At 36.4% G+C, this 20536-nt stretch overlaps 3 protein-coding genes across 7 annotated transcripts in view; 2 read left to right on the top strand and 1 right to left on the bottom strand.

Annotated features, from left to right (window-relative positions):
* The window catches only part of slc4a5b (solute carrier family 4 member 5b), a 48874-nt gene extending 42630 nt beyond the window's left edge, over window positions 1-6244 (top strand). For all 5 annotated transcript variants that reach the window (XM_067397502.1, XM_067397503.1, XM_067397500.1 and 2 more), the window contains 7 exons: window positions 142-320; window positions 414-486; window positions 897-965; window positions 2192-2365; window positions 3356-3529; window positions 5300-5403; window positions 5500-6244. In XM_067397502.1, the coding sequence (XP_067253603.1) occupies window positions 142-320; window positions 414-486; window positions 897-965; window positions 2192-2365; window positions 3356-3529; window positions 5300-5401 (771 nt within the window). In that variant the 3' untranslated portion in view covers window positions 5402-5403; window positions 5500-6244. The remainder of the gene's footprint in view (window positions 1-141; window positions 321-413; window positions 487-896; window positions 966-2191; window positions 2366-3355; window positions 3530-5299; window positions 5404-5499) is intronic.
* Window positions 6245-8916: 2672 nt separating this feature from the next.
* On the top strand, window positions 8917-13167 carry vps37bb (VPS37B subunit of ESCRT-I b). Its single transcript, XM_067397498.1, has 4 exons — window positions 8917-9081; window positions 10385-10556; window positions 12359-12429; window positions 12514-13167. Exons 1-4 carry the CDS (start codon window positions 8968-8970, stop codon window positions 12901-12903), a joined length of 747 nt encoding a protein of 248 aa, XP_067253599.1. The 5' UTR covers window positions 8917-8967; the 3' UTR covers window positions 12904-13167.
* Window positions 13168-14684: 1517 nt separating this feature from the next.
* Window positions 14685-19817, bottom strand: tuba7l (tubulin, alpha 7 like). Its single transcript, XM_067397496.1, has 5 exons — window positions 19417-19817; window positions 17074-17222; window positions 16842-16994; window positions 16022-16549; window positions 14685-15002 (listed from the first exon to the last, which is right to left on the bottom strand). The coding sequence occupies exons 1-5, from the start codon at window positions 19535-19537 to the stop codon at window positions 14709-14711; spliced, it is 1245 nt and encodes a 414-aa protein (XP_067253597.1). The 5' UTR covers window positions 19538-19817; the 3' UTR covers window positions 14685-14708.
* Between the last annotated feature and the right edge of the window lie 719 nt (window positions 19818-20536).

Raw genomic sequence — 20536 nt, 5'->3', positions numbered from 1 at the left:
CATACAGAATCGCTTTGGTGACCATCCAGAATCTCCGAGCACCATGATGTTGAGTTATGATATTCATGCATGTCTATAAGCAGAAATGTGTTGTTCCATGTAGCATTGATAAATGTCTTTTCACCATTTTCACTGGAGCAGAAAGGCTGTGGTTATCATCTGGACCTGTTCTGGGTGGGCATTCTCATGGCCGTTTGCTCCTTCATGGGTTTGCCCTGGTACGTAGCGGCCACGGTCATTTCCATTGCCCACATCGACTCTCTGAAGATGGAAAGTGAGTCCAGTGCTCCTGGTGAGCAGCCACAGTTTCTTGGTGTGCGGTAAGTCAAACGAGACCTTTTTTGTAGAATTTAGCACAAGTATTTTGTCATGTACAGTAGTTGTGAGGATCATTAGGTTTGTGTTTAATACAGGGAACAGAGACTTACAGGCACATTGGTGTTTGTCCTCACTGGAGTGTCTGTCTTCCTTGCACCAATACTGCAGGTAATCAAAACTGATCTTTACTTTTATAAAATAATGCTTGTTTTTGTCTCTTGAGCACTATTTGGATAATAATTGTTTCTCATTGGGTTGTAAAGTAATTGCAACATTTACCGGGGTTCGACTGTGATTTCATTACCACCTGAATCCAGAATGTCTGTGTTTTTTCTCTCACCAAATACAGAATTTATTAGTTTTCCAAGCAATAACAGAAAATTTGTTTGCAGCTGACAATCATGTGACTGACCAGAACTCGACCTTCAATAAATCGCCAAACAACTGCTTGAGTTTTATCACTGAGCTACCATGAAAATGTATTTTTACAGACGTCCCCGTGAGAAACAATTACTATCTGAATAGGGCTTTAGTGCAATTCAGAATGTGTACAAATAATTTTGTGTATTTCTGCACAGTACATCCCTATGCCTGTGTTGTATGGTGTGTTCCTGTACATGGGCGTCGCTTCTCTCCATGGCATTCAGGTACATTCAGATCTGCTGTAATAAACGAATGGTTCTAACAAAAATTAAAGTGCCCATATTATGATTTTTTGAATGTAGTGTGTAATATAGCTGTTTGTGAATGTGAACTCGCGCTGGAATTGATACGGTAAAACTGACACATCATTACTGTTTGTATCACTGTGCATCAAGTGCTGAGAAAGATCTGGAGCTAAAATTCAGATATGATAATGGGTGTTTTGTTTATGACATGTGCTGTAAGCAGTCGACCAATCACAACAGACTGGGCCATCTGACCAATCAGAGTAGAGTATGCTCTTGGAAAGGCAGGGTTTAAAGAGACCGAATCCTTGATATACGTTTCAGATACTGTGAGAAAAGAGCTGATGTTGCAATGTATATTATGAGAAAATTAAAGTGTTTTTGACCTTTGATGCATGTAAACCTATTGTAGGAGACTCCAAAACAAAATTAAGAACCTTTAAAATAGCAGAATAGCACTTCCTCATGTTCTGTTTTTCCTCATGTCATGAGACTGTATTACATTCTTGCTTTTGTGCTTCAAAAGGCCTTAAAAGTAGCTGTTTGATAGTTATTATATATATATATATATATATTATATATATATATATATATAAAATATTCATACCCTTGGTAAATATGACCAAAGAAGGCTGTGAGAATAAATCTGCATCATTAATACTTTTGATCTTTTATTTAAAAAAATCCAACCATTCATTGGAGAATAATAATTTTAAATGGGGGGAAAAACTCATTATGAGAGAAATGTTTTTCTCTAACACACACTGCTCACAATTAATCATTTATTCAATACTTTTTGCAACCCCCTTTTCCCAAGATAACAGCTCTGAGTCTTCACCTGTAATGACTGAAGAGTTTTGAGAACACCTGACCATTCCTTCTTACAGAATCTCTCCAGATTCTGTATTATAGAAGAAGAATGAGAACTGTTATCTTGGGAAAAGGAGGTTGCAAAAAATATTGAATAAAAGGGTATGATTTCTCTCATAATGAGATTTTCCCCCCATTTAAAATTATTATTCTCCATTGAAAGGTTGGATTTTTGTAGATTTTAGATTTTTTAAATAAAAGATCAAAAGTATTAATGATTCCGATTTATTTTCACAGCCTTCTTTGGTCATATTTACCAAGGGTATGAATAATTTTGAGCACGACTATATATATGTACTGTACTTCAGTAGATTTTACCAGACTTTTCTACTTAGTTTTGGGAGAGGATGAAGCTGTACCTCATGCCAGCCAAGCACCAGCCAGATTTCGTGTTCCTGCGGCACGTACCCCTGCGGCGTGTACACCTCTTTACCCTGGTGCAGATGACCTGCTTGGCCGTCCTCTGGATCCTCAAGTCCACTGTGGCCGCCATCATCTTCCCTGTCATGGTGCGAGTTCTCCACATATTCTGGTTCTCTGGACCACTAGAAATGTGTTTAAAACACAAGCTGATGTGTTATGTTGGTGAATCTCATGAAGAGATGTTTAGATCATGTTTCAACCCAAAACATAAAGAAACAAATCTGAATAATTACAAAATAGATAAATAAATGTTGAAAATATGCTTAATTTTCATAAAAATAATTTAATATTAATAATATTTTTTATTATTTTATTTCACATCTTAATGTTCCTAAATAGGCTTTATTTTGCTAATTTTATTTTTTTATACTTATTTTATTTTATGAAAATGGTCATAATGCAATTTTTCTTTTTTTCTTCTATTTTGCATCTTAATGTTCCTAAAATAGGCTTTATTTTCTCTATGCAATTTTTTTATTTTATTTTATTTTTTTATTTTATATTTTATTTTATTTTATTTTTACAGTGAAATATGACCTGGACATGTCATGAGATCCTCTCCTTGAATGTGAATCTCTTTGAATATTAGCATGTAGCATGTATTTTATTTTTATTCTGCAAAATTAAAAAAAAAAAAAGATGTATGCTTAATTTTCATGAAAATAATGTCATACTGCAAAAAAAAAATCTAAAAGACCTTAAAATAGCTTTATTTTCTCTATGCATTTTTTAAAATTGTATTTTATTTTGCGATGAAATATGACCAGACTTCACTCACACGTGACTCTCTCAGAACATTACCATGTAGTGTGTATTTTATGTATTTTTATTTTTATTCTGAAGAATTGTTAAAAAATATGGTTAATTTTCATGAAAATAATGTCATAGTGCAAAAACATTTAAACGGCCCTAAAATAGGCTCTATTTCCTCAATGCAAAGTATTGTATTTTGAATTTATATTATTGTGGGATAAAATATGATCTGGAGTTTTTGTGAGATCCACCCATATATAACTCTCCCAGATTATTAGTATGTCATTTACTTTCTGTAATTTTGTGACTTGTTCCTCCGTCAGATTCTGGGCCTGATGGTCGTGAGGAAGATGTTGGACCTGGTCTTCTCGCAGCATGACCTGGCCTGGCTGGACGACATCTTGCCTGAAAAGGACAAGAAGAAGAAGGAGGATGAGAAGAAAAAGAAAGAGAAGAAAAAAGCCAAATCAGATGAACACAACAACAGTGATGAAGAGGTAAAAACAAATAGATGTGTGAGATGTTGTCATGCTGATACACTCATAAACACAGAGAACATCTTATGTTTTGTGATTTAATCTTTAATATTTTTTCCTTTAATTCCACAGTGTTGCTGAGAAGGCACTTTATAACACTTATTACCATTTAATCCCTCCTATTTTTTTCCTCTTGTGCAACACAAGCAGAGTCCATTTAGCATAGTCATAATTGTCATTTTGATTGTAATGTCTCTTAGTCCTTTATTACAGCCTGCCTTTATTGTGTGGTTTGTGGTCATTTTTACAGTGCTGAATGTTTTTGCATGAAATATTCATTCATTCAGGGTCCAGAATTAACAAGTTTTAAACAGTTTGCTGGTAACTTAAAGGCACAATATGTAATTTTCGCCACTAGAGGTCACTTATTCAAAACAAACGCGTAGCTTGATGACACCTTGATTTCGTGGAATCATGGGAGGTGTAGTCTTCACGTCTACAGCCGGTGGAAAAGAAATGGGAAGGGACTCGGGCAGAAATCATATTCATGGATGAGCTCATTTCTTAAAGATATATTATCCTTACTGTAGTGTGGAGCGGAACGAGGCCGCTGGAGCGATTGCTAATGAGAGACGAGCGCGACACGTGTCTCGAGAGCAGTGGAGCTTTTATTATGCTGCAGTTGCTGCTTCTTCCAGTCAAGCGTGTGTGGGGTAACGCAGCGCTGTTTATCATATTAGATACATTTGTGTGTTGAAAGTTGTTTTGATGCTACTCTGTGCGTTCGCTCGGCGGCTACTATGAGACACTTAATACACACTGCAGTAAGTTAGATCGATATTAGGCATGGTAAAACATGGTACTCGTGGTAAATCAAGAAAACGAGATTTAAACAACAAGACTTACAGTGTTGAGCTATATAACAATGATTAGTTTTCTGTCAATGAATGTATCCAAACAGTTGCTCACCTGTCTAATAAAACACATATTAAAGCGTCTTTGGTGTTTCCATGGTTTTTTACAAGATAAAACCGTAAACTGAGGGTAACGCGGGTAGGTGACGCACAGATGCTGTTCGTGTCCAGGTTAAAATGGCTTATTTCTCTGGATTTAAACATTCTTGGAAACATTTGGGATAATGTAAGTACTCAAATCAACAAAATGTATAACATTGCTCTAGTGGTTTTGAGATATTTTAACCCAAAAATCTTACATATTGTGCCTTTAAGTAGGAACACCAACAAAGTGCATGGTTTAAATTTCGATATCGCTAAATGTTTATCATCTGATGCAAGCGCTTTGAATCAAAGCAGTAAATAGTCTATTATAGAAAAGCCGGCAGCACCACACAGCTTCACGTTAATGTTGGACCCTGGGTACGTACACTTACAGAATATACACTACCGTTCAAAAGTTTGGGGTTTGGTTTTTTAATGTTTTTGAAAGAAGTCTCTTCTGCTCACCAGGGCTTCATTTATTTGATCAAAATTCAGTAAAATTGTGAAATATTATTACAATTGAGAAGAACTGTTTTCTATTTGAATATATTTTAAGATTTATTCCTGTGATCAAAGCTGAATTTTCAGCATCGTTACTCCAGTATTCAGTGTCACATGATCCTTTAGAAATCATTCTAATATTCTGATTTGCCGCTCAAGAAACATTTCTTATTGTTATCAATGTTGAAAACAGTCTTAATTTTGTGGAAACAAACCGTACTGGCCTCAAACTTTTGAACAGCAGTGTATCTGCATGCCTATTGTCTGTTGCAATGGTGTCGTCTTCTCCCAGTCAAAGTGTCCCAAAGACTCCCTCCCCTCAGTGAAGATTCCTCTGGAGCCAATGAACCCGTCCGTCCAAACAAACCCCTCTAATTCTGACCCCTCGGCCTAACTGTGAGTACTGTGATACAAAGAGATGCTCCTCCATTAGCAAATGACTGTTTGACATGATGTGTTCCCCTTTTATCTTTCTTATTTGTGTTTGAATAGAAGCATCATCCTTAGTCTACCTGCACCCCCGGCAAGTCAGACCTGGATTCGGACAGATCCCGTGTCACATCCCTTACGTGAACCCGAAGCACCCGGCTGATCAAACACTCAAACCATGTTTGTCCTCACACTTATGATGAGATATGATCTGAGTCACAAGCACAGCATCACTGGCAGTTTCCCAAACACATGAGACTCACAGATGTATGATATTTTTACGTACCTTACTAACGCAGCAAGTGACGCACTTTTCCAAACCCACATTGACCATATTGCGCGTGAGTCATTCAGACCTTGGATTTTATTCAAGATTCTTCAATTAGATCTGCAGAGCTGTGCCAGCTTGAACTGCTGAGCTCATGTGTGTTAAGATAAGATTCATGCATGTATATTGTGATTTTTTTTTTTTTTTTGGAAACCCTCTTCAGAGAACAAGAAGAAGAGGTTTAAACTAAGTTTAAGATTTTATTATCATATTGTATAAATATATTCGAACTGTATGATATTAAATATGGATTTCATAGAATCTAGTGAGACACAAATAAATTGAATTATATTTAGAAAAACAGTGTATCTAATAGAATTCAGTTGGATTAAATTTGTTGTATTGCATTAAAGCATGAATATATTCCAGAAATAGATTTTGAGTTCATACCATAGAATTTTATATTTAAAAATCAGAAATGTGTATTTGAATAATGTTGAAATGTTTTCAGACAGTCGTAATTGGTCCGTGAGAACAACGCACAGGTTTTGTTGTATTTAGATTCTGTTTGTTCATTTGTATTTTGTTCAAATGAAGAATAAAAGAGAGATGAATATGTTTTTATTGTCATTTTTAGTTCTGTCAACCCTCAGTTTTTCATCTACAAATTTACACATGCAGTGCCACCAGTGTTAGGGGGTTACGCATTAAAATTAACTTGGGTTACGTAATCAGATTACATTTTTAAGTAACTTAATTATATTTATATTATAATCATATATAATGGTATTTAAGGCCCATTCAACCCAAAACGATAAAGATATAACTCTAAAAATATTTCTAAATATAAAGTCCACACCACAACTATAACGATAGAATTACTTTCGAACATGTTTTTTTTCAGCTGATGACGAGCGCAAAAAACATTGCTAGCCAATCAGAATCCATCCTGATTTAAAGCGAGCATTTAAAGCGACAGACGGCAAAACTGCAGGCGCGTATAGAATTAACAGAAAGATATCGTGTGTCGGTGTGGATGCTAATCAGTGTTGCCAAGTCCGCGGTTTTCCCGTGGAATGGACTATATGCACGGAGCGTTCTTTAGAACTTACGCATTAATATAAGCCAGCTCGAAAACTTCCGGTGAGATGTCATTTGCTGGTGTGTTGAGCATCAGTAGTGTAAACTTAGTTTATAATCAAAATATAGTCACTTAAATAGTGTGGCATAGCATTAATTTAGTTATTCAAACGCAAGACGTACCTCAATGTTCCTCCTCGGCTAAATTCAATTCGACCATTAGTTTTCACACTTTTATGTGGAAAAAAGCTTCAAAAATTAAATATTTATTGTGCACTTTAGTTAGATTAATTGAATAAATGTGTGTTTTCACAAGTGTGCTGAAATCATTGATCTTGCACTGCACTGACTGACAGCTGCTGTGATTACAAAGGGAGAGCCCGGTGCTCGCTTTCTGTGTAATTCACAATAAAAGTTATTGTTTTTCATAAGATTTTGTGAGTATTTCATACCTCACATTGACAAAATGTATTTTAAACCTAGTTATTTTATAATGTTTAATATTTAGTCAAAAACGAAGTGAAAAACGTTTAGAGGAAATGGCTGATATGTGCGCAAATAAATGCTACTTTGCCGCCATCTGGTGGTTAAAATGCTAATTACTGTCTTTTTTATATTTTTAGATAAGTGTTTTCTATCAAATGTTAAATTTCCTATATTTTTAAACGTTCGGTTTTACAATGGGGACAATCTCAGAAGGATGAACAAATAATGTTTGTGGTCATCACATTAAAAATAACATTTGAAGTGCTGGGGAAAAAATGTGTGTGCGTGTCTAATTACAGACACGGCATTTTAAAACAGTCCCAATAGCTTCGTCTTTATTGCAATCAATAAAACTGGTTTATTGGCAAATTAGGTAAATGTGATAACTACATTAAAATATAAATACAACATTAAAAAGTCAACCATAGATGGTTTTGTGTCGATGTACAACGACTACAGAATGAACAGCTAACAGTTCACCGGAAGTGCTCGAGCTGGCTTAACGACAACCAGGAAGTAACCCGTCCATATATACCCTTCGCCGGGAGTTTGATTGACAAGCAATCTAACCAATCATAACGCCGAATCCGTCAATTTGTCCAACAAAGCAGTCAGGAGTTAGAAGATGGACTCGGTGGACTTGAACTTGAAAAATGGTGTGTATTGACGTCTTTCCGCATTTGACACAACATTTCTTCTCATGTTCATTTATGATTAATATTGATGCTATAAAAGAACTAGTAATAAGAGATGATCGGTTCACGAGCCGCTTGAGCTGAGGCGCTACAGCAATCTGTCACGACACATTAAAGAGACACAAAACGGTTTTTATTGTTTGAATTTCTTAAAAACTACACAATTTGAAAGCTGGGACTTTGTTTAATATCATAAGTAACCTGCTCTGTCTTGTCTGTCGATGTGCTGTCAGTGTCCTGTTTGCTCCGCGATGTATTTTACAATGCGTGTGACGTGACAGCGCCATGGCTTGTCGGACAAAGCAACAGTAACTTTCTTTGGTCTTTGTGAAGAGTCAATTGGGCTACTTTTAAACTGTTGCCGCAGGTTATTTTTCATGTCCGACCCCAAATAACATGATATTTAGCACATGGAATGCGAATTTTACCAGGGGAGCCCTGCCAAAAACTCTAATTTTACCCCCTGGAACGCGAAATATTCTAAGATGGTGATTTCATATGAATTTATTATCATTAGAAACTAGTATTTGTGACGGAAGCTATGGGTTAAATCTATTAAAAAAAAAAAAATAAATAAAGATTTTTCTTATTAAATGCAACAAATCATTTAAGAAAAATCAAACAGATGCTGAAATGGGTTTCAAATAAGCAACCTGAAGTGATACACTAAAATTATTGTCATTGTAGTGAAACATAATTTAGTAGTCCGTATAATGTCTAATAATATAAATGATAAATAATTGTGTGCAAATTATGGGGAAATTAATGTTGAATGTATAAACGTAAAGATATCAACTAAATCATATTTATATAAATTATATAATAAAACTATATTTACTAAATCCTTTTTCCATGAATGGCCTCTTGACGTCGCTCCCACGTCCACGCGCGTGACGTCACGCCCATTCACAGGCGCTGATTTGACGGGAATTACTCGGCTTCCGGTCGAGGAGCAACACAAGAGACTTCCCTGCGGCAGCGGAGAGACACAATAACAAAGCCATGGGAGAAATGTCCGGCTTCGAGAACAGATTTCACTCGTACTCCACCACACAGCTACACGAACTGCTGGAGGACGATGACAAGCTCCGGAAAATCGTCAGGGAGATGGACGAGGTAGGTGACCGCATACATGTCAGCCACGAAACGCTCGTTTTATCCTGAAATATGACTATAGTTTCTCTTGACAGTGAGTGTAGAGCAGTGACAGGCGCTCGAGCTCTGATTTCACTGCTGGTTTTGTGATATTTTGTTGTTTTCTTGAATGGAGACCTTTCACCTTTGACTGCATCACTATTGATTTGTTTAAAAGAGTTGTTGACTTAAGGAGGGGCAGGATACATAGATGGAATGAAAACAGAGTTATATTTCAGAATGGAGGCAATATGAACTGCCTTTATAAGACAAAAATATGATTGTGATATAAAGACTGGCACGTATTTTACAGGCAAATCTATTCTGGATTGAGTATGTTCAGCCATTTCATTACTATGCTGATATTACCTCAGTTAATGTGATAATTAAAGGGATAGTTCACCTAAAAATGCAAATTCTGTCATTAATTACTCACTCTCATGTCGTTCCACACCCATAAGATCTTTCTTCATCTTCAGAACTCAAATGAGGATCTATTTAATGAAATAAAGAGTTTTCTGTTCCTCCGTTGACAGTCTACGCAACTACCACTTTCAAGCCTCTGAAAGGTAGTAAAGACATCATAATAGTAATCCATGTGAATCCAGTGGTTTAACCTCAATTTTATTAAGTGATGTGAGTGCTTTGTTTGTGCAAAAAACATATTTTACCACTTTATTTACAAAACATTAATCTCCAACTCGTTCAAGAGTGTTGAAACGAGCAGATTTTGTTAAAGTGGTAAAATGTTTTTTGCACCAAGCACTTGCATCAATTTTATGTGAACTATCCCTTCGATTATTAACATTCCATGTAATATTACCATATTATGTAATAATTATGTTACAATAAAAATCATTACATTATTTTAAACTATTTACATGGATTCTTACCTTAGCGGTATTTCTATTATTTTTAAAATTTCTTTAAGTTCTTGACATTTGTCTTCAGTCATTTTCTTTATTCCAATGTAAAACGCTTTATTGTATATGTGCTGTTTAAATAATCTTGCTTTGCATTGTAAAATATTTTAAAAGATCATTGCAATATACACTATTATAAATTGTAAGTGCAGAACACACGCAAGCGTTTCCATTTATATAAATGGTTTGATCAGGATGAGTCAAAGTTGATGCAGGAATTGTTTGTTTCTTGTGTGTTATGTAGTTAATTTACTTTGAATTCCATATTAGTGTATTTTTTCCATATGTTGCACATTAATTATGTCTTGGAGACCAGATGTTTGGTTAGTTTCTCTTGTTTCTGACTTTGTTTGTCATCACAGATGCAGGATATGCAGCAGAATAAAGAGCTGACGATCGCCAGTAATCGCAGCCTGGCGGAGCAGAACCTGAGCCTGCAGCCTGAACTGGACCATCAGAAGATCCAGCTGACCAAACGCTACTGCTGTTTACAAGACCTGCACGAGTCCTATCAGATCCGCAAGTCCACGCTAGGTGACATGAGCTTACCGCACTTTTCAGACCACTTCACAAACATTTGTTCTGTTTAAAATAAAACAATGGATGGCGTTGAAAATGAAGATTTCGTTAATAGTTATTTTGGTCAGTTCCTCTAATAGAACACCTGTGTGAAATTGGGGAGGACTGACTTCATACATGCACTAAAAATCACCCAAAAAACAGCTTTTATAAAGAAAATTAAGTTAGAGAAGAGAAACTATCCTGAAGCATTTGAGACAGTTACTTTCAGATATTTTTAGGAATCCAAATACTTCCTACACTTAAATTATTGAAATATTTCAGTGTAGATGGGAACATAAAACAGCATATTTTTCTTTTATCCAAACCTTTTTGTCTTCCTCCTTTGGTGTAAAACAAAACATCCCGTTGAACCTGTTTGGCCACACAATGCTTCCTTTTTATAGATGATTTGCTGCTCTCATGACTTGCACTGGATACTGATCATGTCAGGTCAAACTGACAGTGTTGCTGAAGGGTTGTATTTCATGCTCTGTATTTATCCCGTTTTCTCCATACTTTATATTTACAGGTAAACTGTCAGAGTAACAGTTTACCTAAGCAAAAGTTTTGAAAATTATTGTGTTTATCAGGGTCAACACAGAGACCGCTTGAATAATTTCCATAAGAAACTGTATACTGATGTAAAGTTATCCACACAATGCAAAACACTCCCTGCATTATGAGGATTTCTTCTGATACATACTGTTTATGAGCCCTTTGAAAGGACGCAGTATATCATTCTTTTATTTTAGCATTTAAGCACAACTTGATCTTCTGTTTCAAGTGCTAACCTTAATTTTTAATGTCTTCCGTGACTCGATATTATTTGATCAGATTTGATCAAATGAAAAATAACCATTTCTGAGATAACCATCTATTTAAAGGATTAGTTCACTTCAGAATTAAAACGTTTTTGTAATTACGTAATTACGTTTTTTGAGGAAAACATTCCAGGATTCTTTTCCATATAGTGGACTTCAACAGTTTCCAACGGGTTGAAGTTCCAAATTACAGTTTCAGTGCAGCTTCAAAGGACTCTACACAATCCCAGACGAGGAATAAGGGTCTTATCTAGTGAAACTCAAGTCATTTTCTAAAAAAATACTTTTTAGCCACAAATGCTCGTCTTGCACTGCTCTTTAATGTGGCATGCATTACGTAAACATGATGGAAAGGTCACAAGTGACGTAGGCTACAGTACCGCGATAGGGCGAAAAACATCTAATTTTCTCCTCAAACTTCAAAATCGTTGTCTATTTTTGTAAAGGTAATTTGACTTAGTCTTTGTATATTCGCTTTGTAAACTCTTGCTCGGTACTTCTGCCTATGTCCCATGTGACCTTTCTAACATGATTACGTAATGCATGGCACATCACAAAGCAACACGAGCACTTGTGGTTAAAAAGCATATAATAAAAAAAAAATGGTTTTTTTGCTAGATGACTTTTATTCCTCGTCTGGGATCATGTAGAGCTCTTTGAAGCTGCACTGAAACTGACATTTGGACCTTCAACCTGTTGGTAGCTGGTGAAGTCCACTATATGGAGAAAAATCCTGGAATGTTTTCCGCAAAAACCTTAATTTCTTTTCGACTGAAGAAAGAAAGACATAAACATCTTGGATGACATGATGGGGGTGAGTAAATTATCAGGAAATTTTAATTCTGAAGTGAACTAATCCTTTTAAAGAATGTAATATTAATGTGACAGTCTAATGGAGATAACTGGATGCTATTTTGTATGTAATCATCTTTTAAATTGGGTGTTTTTTTTCAGGAAACCGTTCACTAGACACATTACTGGCTCTTTTGCAAACCGAAGGAGCCAAGATCGAGGAAGAAACAGAGGTAAGGACATTTTTCATCTTTCCAGAAATGCGTAACACCAGTTACTGAATTAGAACGTCCTAAGATTCTCCCAATGTTTTGTAGAACATGGCCGATTCATTCTTGGATGGATCCTTCCCTCTGGACAGCTTCATTGATGACTACCAGAGCAAGAGGAAGCTGGCGCATCTGAGGCGCGTCAAGATCGATAAGCTACAGGAGATGGTGCTGAAGGGTGTTCATCTTCCTCAGGGTTCCACTAATGATCCTTCACAAGTTCAGGAGAACCCAAACTCCACCGCACCTTTCCAAAGGCTAGCTAATGGTTCTCCAGCTCATGCAAGACCATCAGCCACGTCCAACCCTTACAACTCTCAGAGCGTCGGTGCTCCTTTGCCAAACATGGTGCCATCATATTCATACCCATACTCACAAGCACTCGCTCAAGGACCCAGCGCTGGTCTTCCTCCACAGGCAGGTTTTATAATGCAATGATGTTCTTCTGCCTGAACCTTTCCAATAGAATGTGAAATGCCATTTCTCCCCCTTTTTCTTTAAATGCACTTTGATCTTCAGCAATTTTGGGTTTGTGACCCATTTGCAGGTCCACACAGAACTCCGCAGATATCTGCACATTCTCTGCCAGTTGTAAGTATTAAATATTTAGGTATATTTAATTATCCCTAATCTCAACTCTATTTAACAAATTTTACCACATTTAAAGGGATAGTTCACCCAAAAATTAAAGTTCGTTCATCATTTCCTCCCCCTCAAGTTGTTCCAAACATGTATGAGTTTTTTCTTCTGTTGAACACACAAAAGAATATATTTTGAAGAATGCTGGTAACCAGACCGTTGACAGCACCCACTGACATCCATAATAGGAAAAAAATACTATGGAAGTCAATGGGTGCCCTCAACTGTCTGGTTACTGACATTTTTTAAAATACTTATTTTGTGTTCAACAGAAGAATGAAACTCATACATGTTTGGAACAACTTCAGGGTGAGGAAATGATGAACGAACTTTCATTTTTGAGTGAACTATCCCTTTAAATCCAGTCCTCAGAATTTTGTTTTTTCCCCCCATAATCCGCAGAGAAAAGCCTGCAGATTTTGTGTGGACCTGCCTGTTGCTTAACAATATATTGATATCAGTTTGTTTGAAGAACATTAAATGCTATGAGATGCATTAAGACTATGATTCAGAATCAAAAGTTTTCATCGGAAAAGTAATGTAAATGACTTGACAATGGGGGGGTATTGCATTTCCCATGTAAATATCCCTATTTGACTGAAAATGATATTGAAATGGATTTGATTCTCAAAAACGGGCAAAAAAAAAGATTCTTATGCACATGTAAGACAACTTTACTGTGTACTTTTGTATCTGTGAGGAAACCTTCCTATCGTCACTGTAATGATAATGAGACGATATTAGCATTTTGGACTTCTGGGTTAAAACTGACCAAAGACGCACTCCATCTGTTCCATGAGAGCTCCGTTAAGTGGTTTGGAATATAGGTTTGTTGGACTTAACCTTTAATTTCTTTTGTTTTCATTTAAACATTAAATGTTTAAATACTTATGTGGCATTAACAGACCAGCCTGACTGTAGGTCTGCTATATGAAGACTTCTGGTGTTAATCAGACTTTAGTAAACAGTTTAATTATCCTAAACTGAATCAAACTATCCTTAAACAGCTACCATATTAAATAGAAGATTATATTATTGAAATAATTAGAGCACTGTTTACAAAGTTTCCAATATGTAAAGTGATCTATTTTGGCACTGTATTTCAGATGAAATCTGTCTTTGCAGAGAAGTGCAGGTACTTTGAAGTAAAATTGTCATGCTGGGTTGTGACAATTCTTGTGCACGTTTTATATGAAGGATGTTATTATGCAAGTCTGTAACGTTAGAGAGTAAAGTCACTTATACTGATGTAAGAAGTACAGGTAAAAGAAATCAAAATGTGCCTTGCAACAGAACAAACAAGTGGCATTTAATGAAGAAAGCATTTTATCACACCGTCGCTGTGCTTTGATAAATCTTCAAAGCCATCTACAACTTTTTGTTTCTGACGACAATTAATGGTGCAGAACCCTTTTGAACTGTTTTATCTATAGTGTGGTAACCTGTAACACTCCTTATGTAAAGTACTGTACATTGTAGCTGTTTGGATTAGTGGTTATGGTGACTAGATTTTTTTTATGCTGATTAATAAACCTAAAAGACTAACAAAAGTCAAATGTCAACATTTATTGCTATATTAAGAATATTTAAGAGTAAAATCACATTTATTCCTCTCCCTCCTCGCCTTCTCCGTCGGGAGTGTCGACTCCCACCTCTTCGTAATCTTTCTCGAGAGCGGCTAAATCTTCACGGGCCTCCGCAAACTCGCCCTCCTCCATACCTTCCCCAACGTACCAGTGCACGAATGCTCTCTTTGCATACATTAGATCAAACTTGTGATCCAGACGGGCCCAGGCCTCAGCGATGGCTGTGGTGTTGCTCAACATACAGACTGCCCTTTGAACTTTGGCCAGATCACCTCCTGGAACCACAGTTGGTGGCTGGTAGTTAATACCAACCTGATTGAAGTAAAAAGAAAAGCAGTTTAAGGATTAAGTTTACGCATTTTTCCACACCTAACAACATCATGCAAATATTTACATACATTAGTTTAAAAGTTTGGGGTCTGTAAAATTTTTAAAATGTTTTTGAAAGAAATCTCTTCTGCTCACCAAGGCTACATCTATTTGATCAAAAAATACAGTAAAAACAGTAATATTGTGAAATATTATTACAATTTAAAAGAACAGTTTTCTATTTGAAAATATTTTAAAATGTAATTTATTTCTGTGATCAAAGCTGAATTTTCAGCATCATTACTCCAGTCTTCAGTGTCACATGATCCTTTAGAAATGCTGCTCAAGAAAGATTTCTGATTATCACCAATGTTGAAAACAGTTGTGCTGATTAATATTTTTGTAGAACCATAATACACTTTTTTTCAGGATTCTTTGATGAAGAACAGTTCATAAGAACAGCAACATTATAATTATCTTTACTGTCATGATCAATTTAATCCTTTGCTGAATAAAAGTGTTAATTTCTTTCAAAACAAAATTCTACTGATCCCAAATTTTTGAATGGTAGTGTATATTGCGTCACATATACAGCACATACTAGGTAGTCTTTGTTTGTTGGTAAAACTGATTTTCCTGATTTTAATTGTCTAGTTAAGGTCTAGGTCTAGTTAAACCGTGTTGCAGCTCCAAAAGTCACCAGCTACTGGCAGGAAAATGTTTTATTTATTTACATTTATTTATTTGACATACTGTACCTAAGAAACTGCTATCTATCATACAAGACAAGTCTATGGAAGCCCTGTGTATGGATAGCTGAATTTTACATAAATGATTCAGTTGTTGCACTTGTAATATTTACCCATATTGCTATCTGAAGAGTGTTTTGTTTTCAATGTAGAAAAAAGGCCAATTCACACTGCACTAACAGATGCCGACCAATGTGGGCAATCACCAGATTACAGTATGTCATTTCTCAGACTCGATGAAGTGTGAATTGCCCTTAAAAGACACAGACTGACCTTGAACCCTGTGGGACACCAGTCAACAAACTGAATGGTCCTCTTGGTCTTGATGCTTCCAATGGCAGCATTGACATCCTTTGGAACCACGTCTCCACGGTATAGCATACAGCAAGCCATGTACTTCCCGTGCCGGGGGTCACACTTCACCATCTGATTGGCCGGCTCAAAACAGGCGTTGGTGATTTCCACGACGGACAGCTGCTCGTGGTACGCCTTCTCGGCGGAGATCACCGGGGCGTATGTGACCAGGGGAAAGTGGATGCGAGGGTAAGGCACCAGGTTGGTTTGGAACTCTGTCAGGTCGACGTTGAGAGCTCCGTCGAAGCGCAGGGAGGCAGTGATCGATGACACGATCTGGCCGATGAGGCGGTTGAGGTTGGTGTATGTGGGGCGCTCTATGTCCAGGTTACGGCGGCAGATATCATAGATGGCCTCGTTGTCCACCATGAAAGCGCAGTCTGAGTGCTCGAGGGTGGTGTGCGTGGTCAGAATGGAATTGTAGGGCTCTACCACTGCGGTGGAAACCTCAAGAAATATCGCAAAGAAAACAGTTTGTTGTACTTGTAATGTTTTGAGTGTCTTGCACCTTAAACACTGTGATGTATGATGGACTTCTCCAATCATTTAGTCCATTCTTACAACTGCAAGCTTGCATTCAGATCTGCTGATGGACTGAGCCAAGTAGCCCCCCCCAACATTTTTCTTTTTCAATAAACCATTTCACTCGTATGTACGTCACAATATATAAGAAAAGAGCTGATGCTACACAGTTTCATTGCTACTTTAAAGTGAAAGGAACTAAATTAAAATATGGTACCTGAGGTGCAGGGTAAACCGCAAACTCAAGCTTGGCTTTCTTGCCATAGTCCACGGATAACCTCTCCATCAGCAGTGAAGCAAAACCCGATCCAGTTCCACCACCAAAGCTGTGGAAGATGAGGAATCCTTGTAGTCCAGTGCACTGATCGCACTAAAAACAAAGGCACAAACTTATTTCATCTATAAAAAGTAATTGCGACAAAAGCAGTATCACTAGAAAAATGTCTTACCAGTTTGCGAACACGGTCAAGTACTAGGTCTACAATTTCCTTGCCAATGGTGTAATGGCCTCTGGCGTAATTGTTGGCGGCATCCTCCTTCCCAGTTATCAGCTGCTCCGGATGAAACAGCTGTCTGTATGTTCCAGTTCGAACCTCATCTAAATGGAAAAAGGACATTGAAGTGGGAAATTACCCTATTTATTTTTATAATGCATATTACTGGTCCTTTAAATTGTGTGTCTGTATGTGTGTATGTATATGTATATATATATATATATATATATATATATATATATATATATATAATGTATGTGTATATATATGTATATATGTCACCATCAGGGCTCGACAATAAAGACTGCCTGATGGCCCGGGGCCAGTGTGAACAACGCAAGGGCCAGTAGACTGAATGGCCACTTACCCGATCGGGCCAGTGCTGTAGGGTGTGCGTTATATATCGTTTATGATATCATAATTGTTGATTTAACGATCTAATATAATCGAGCATGTCCCTCACTTTACAAAAACCAAACAAAAACACACCCACTGGGTGCAAGCATGCACTACGTGATGTAGTCTAGTAGGTTAGACTAGTGTGCGTGCATATTTACAGTGTATGCTTTCACTGCATGATTTAGTCTATTAATGCCTTTAGAATGACCCAGAATTCAAGATAAGGGGCAAAATGCCCCTTAATATATTTCATATTTATATAATTTAATATAGTTAACAAATATTATAGTTTACAAATGTGATATTTATTATATTCAGCGTACAGTTTAATGAGCAATAACTTAATATCAAGTGACTTACATTTAAGACACCAAATCATCTGTTTCACTGTATTTCACCAACGAATAGTTCCAAAGTCCAAAGCATTGTTTTGCGTATCTGAGCAACACTTCCTGAACGAATCAGCTGTTTGAATGAATCGGTTGAATCTCAATGATTCACTCATTAACAGTGATTCACTGACACCTACTGGTGGGTTTAACTTCACTTTTAAAGTGTCTTTTTTTAATAATTTCAAATAACAGTATTTAACGTTTTATATTTTTAACATTTCAAAACATTATTTATGCATCTGTAACTGCTCTTGACTGATTAATTTTAATAAAGTTGAATCTATGCTGTAGTTATACATTAGATTACAATTTCTGTACCTGAAAATCTCCTGTTTAAACCTACATGAAAAACTTGAAAAGCACCATTTATTTCATTTATGTTTGTTCTGTTGTATTCATTTGTGCGATTACTTGTAATTTGATTATTCGTTACTATTTTATTACTTACTGTTTATTTGTCTAACAATATTTAAAATATAAGTGAAAGGTGCTCTAAGTGATGTCACATGTTTTAAGGCAAAACATTTTTTGTCACATACAGCAAACATCGCATCAATATCTGCTAGCTGCCTGTCCCCTGAACACACTGTAAAAAAACTCTCTGTAGTCGCCTCTGTAAGCTCCGAAAACGGCAATAAAAACAAACTGGACCACAAAACATAATAAACATGCTCCAGCCAATAACCGACAAGAATGATTTTAAATGCACGTTCATGACTGTTTCAGGAAGCACGGAGGGGAGGGGGAGGAGGAGGGAGGGTCTAGCTAGCCTGTTTTGTTTGACAACACTTTGAACCTCAACAGGAAGTTACTCTGCCCAGGATCACTTAGAGCACCTTTAATCTAGTAGCTTTTGGTGTCATAACCCTATTTATTGAGGTCAAATGTAACAAAGACAACAAAAACTATGGTTATTTTATAGGCCCATTTTCTTGTCTTTTACTTTTATTAATTTTTTGCTGTGGGGCAAGTAAAAATTTGAACCACTGGCCCAACCGGCCAGTACAAAAAATCCTTAGCGTTGAGCCCTGACCATGCAATCAAAACTTGCAATTTTTAATTGAGTAATGTGGTATTTGTTATAAATGACTTTTTGAAAATTCATGTGCCCTTAAATGACAAAATACATAAAATTTGCTAAAAAATTAAACTAAAATTTAAATTAAAACAGCTAATTCAAATACAAGCTAATTCAAAATGTTATAAAAACCATAATAGTACTGTAAATAATGCTAAAATAACACTGGGATGGTGAGATGGACAAATTTTTGGAGGGAAAGGGTTGAAAAAACACTTTCTGTAACCACGTTTCTGTCAAAATACTATTAGTTTTACTACAATAAACTTTGGTAACTTGATATTAGCCACCACAAAAAAAAAAATCTTAAACTATTTTTACGTAACGTTAATTGTATTACGATTTACAGTAGGTACACTAACTGCAGTATGGTATTTTGACATTTTTGTAAAGGTCTATAAAGGTAGTGCAGTGTAAATGCATCCTGACCAACGACGGTGGGTTCGAGGTCCACAAACACGGCTCTGGGAACATGTTTCCCGGCGCCGGTCTCACTAAAGAAGGTGTTGAAGGATTCATCTCCGCCTGAGGTGGTCTGGTCGCTGGGCATGTGCCCGTCCGCCTGAATGCCGTGCTCGAGACAGTACAGCTCCCAGCAAGCGTTACCGATCTGAACTCCCGCCTGACCCACATGAATGGAGATACACTCGCGCTGAAGGAAAACATTCAATCAAATTAATTACAATTAGCAACGTCAAAAAGTGTCTCAGTTTGCCTACTCGTTTAATTTGACCATTAAGCATCAAATTATTGATAATGTGAAGATTGTAAATCTGAAAAGAAGAATGACCGTTAGTCGGCTAACGGCTAACTTAAGTTAACAGCTTAACTTTTTCGAATACGGACAAATTAACTTACCATTTTACAGGAATATTTTAAAGTGATTTAATGTAAATACGATGTAGATACGAAAAGCGTTCGTGTGTGTATATATTTATAGTTGAAAGAAAATTGATAATTTCAGTTTATATTTTCTTCAGATTTGAATGCGCAGAAATGTCAACGTCTGCCGGTGCCGTCGATATTGTTTTTTGAAATTACTTCGCAGGCTTTTATACATCAGTGAACTTGGACTCCGCCCACCTTCTCCGTTATTGGTTTACTTCTAAAACTAATTATAATATAAATGTCAATCACTTGTTGGAAGATTATTATTGGACCACACCTTAAATATTTAAATATAAGCGTAATATAACGGAATGTATGTTATGATACAGCGTTTTAAATCTAAATATTAGCTTAAACGGATTGCGATTTCTGTGTATATGTTTTTCTGTTTTCTCAGCTTAGTTCTCTGAAAAGACTACACACACGGACCCTGTTTTACTGCCAAAATAAATATATAAATAAATAATGAAATAGTCTGTAGCATTATTAGAACACAGAAAATAAGTGTATTTGATTCTCTTTAAGGTGATGTGTAATTAAATAATTATTCGAAGGGGGAATTTTCAGTTTGAAAGCAGTCTGTCTGTTGAATCAACTTCTGATGAAGACTTTAAACTTTATAATTTCATCTGACTGGTCTGTAGTGCATTATTGCAGAGCA

This window comes from Chanodichthys erythropterus, chromosome 10, assembly GCF_024489055.1.
Source record: "Chanodichthys erythropterus isolate Z2021 chromosome 10, ASM2448905v1, whole genome shotgun sequence".
Taxonomy (NCBI): Eukaryota; Metazoa; Chordata; class Actinopteri; order Cypriniformes; family Xenocyprididae; genus Chanodichthys; species Chanodichthys erythropterus.
This window is presented reverse-complemented; position numbering and strand designations above follow the sequence as displayed.

Excerpts from the sequence above, each read along its gene's own strand:
- vps37bb (XM_067397498.1), top strand. The coding sequence starts at position 8,968 with ATGGGAGAAATGTCCGGCTTCGAGAACAGATTTCACTCGTACTCCACC. Across the intron at positions 10,557-12,358 it reads GATCCGCAAGTCCACGCTAG|GAAACCGTTCACTAGACACA; the intron begins GTGACATGAGCT and ends GTTTTTTTTCAG. Across the intron at positions 12,430-12,513 it reads AGATCGAGGAAGAAACAGAG|AACATGGCCGATTCATTCTT; the intron begins GTAAGGACATTT and ends AATGTTTTGTAG.
- tuba7l (XM_067397496.1), bottom strand. The coding sequence starts at position 19,537 with ATGCCCAGCGACCAGACCACCTCAGGCGGAGATGAATCCTTCAACACC. Across the intron at positions 16,995-17,073 it reads TTGACCGTGTTCGCAAACTG|TGCGATCAGTGCACTGGACT; the intron begins GTAAGACATTTT and ends CTTTGTTTTTAG. Across the intron at positions 16,550-16,841 it reads CGGTTTACCCTGCACCTCAG|GTTTCCACCGCAGTGGTAGA; the intron begins GTACCATATTTT and ends ATATTTCTTGAG.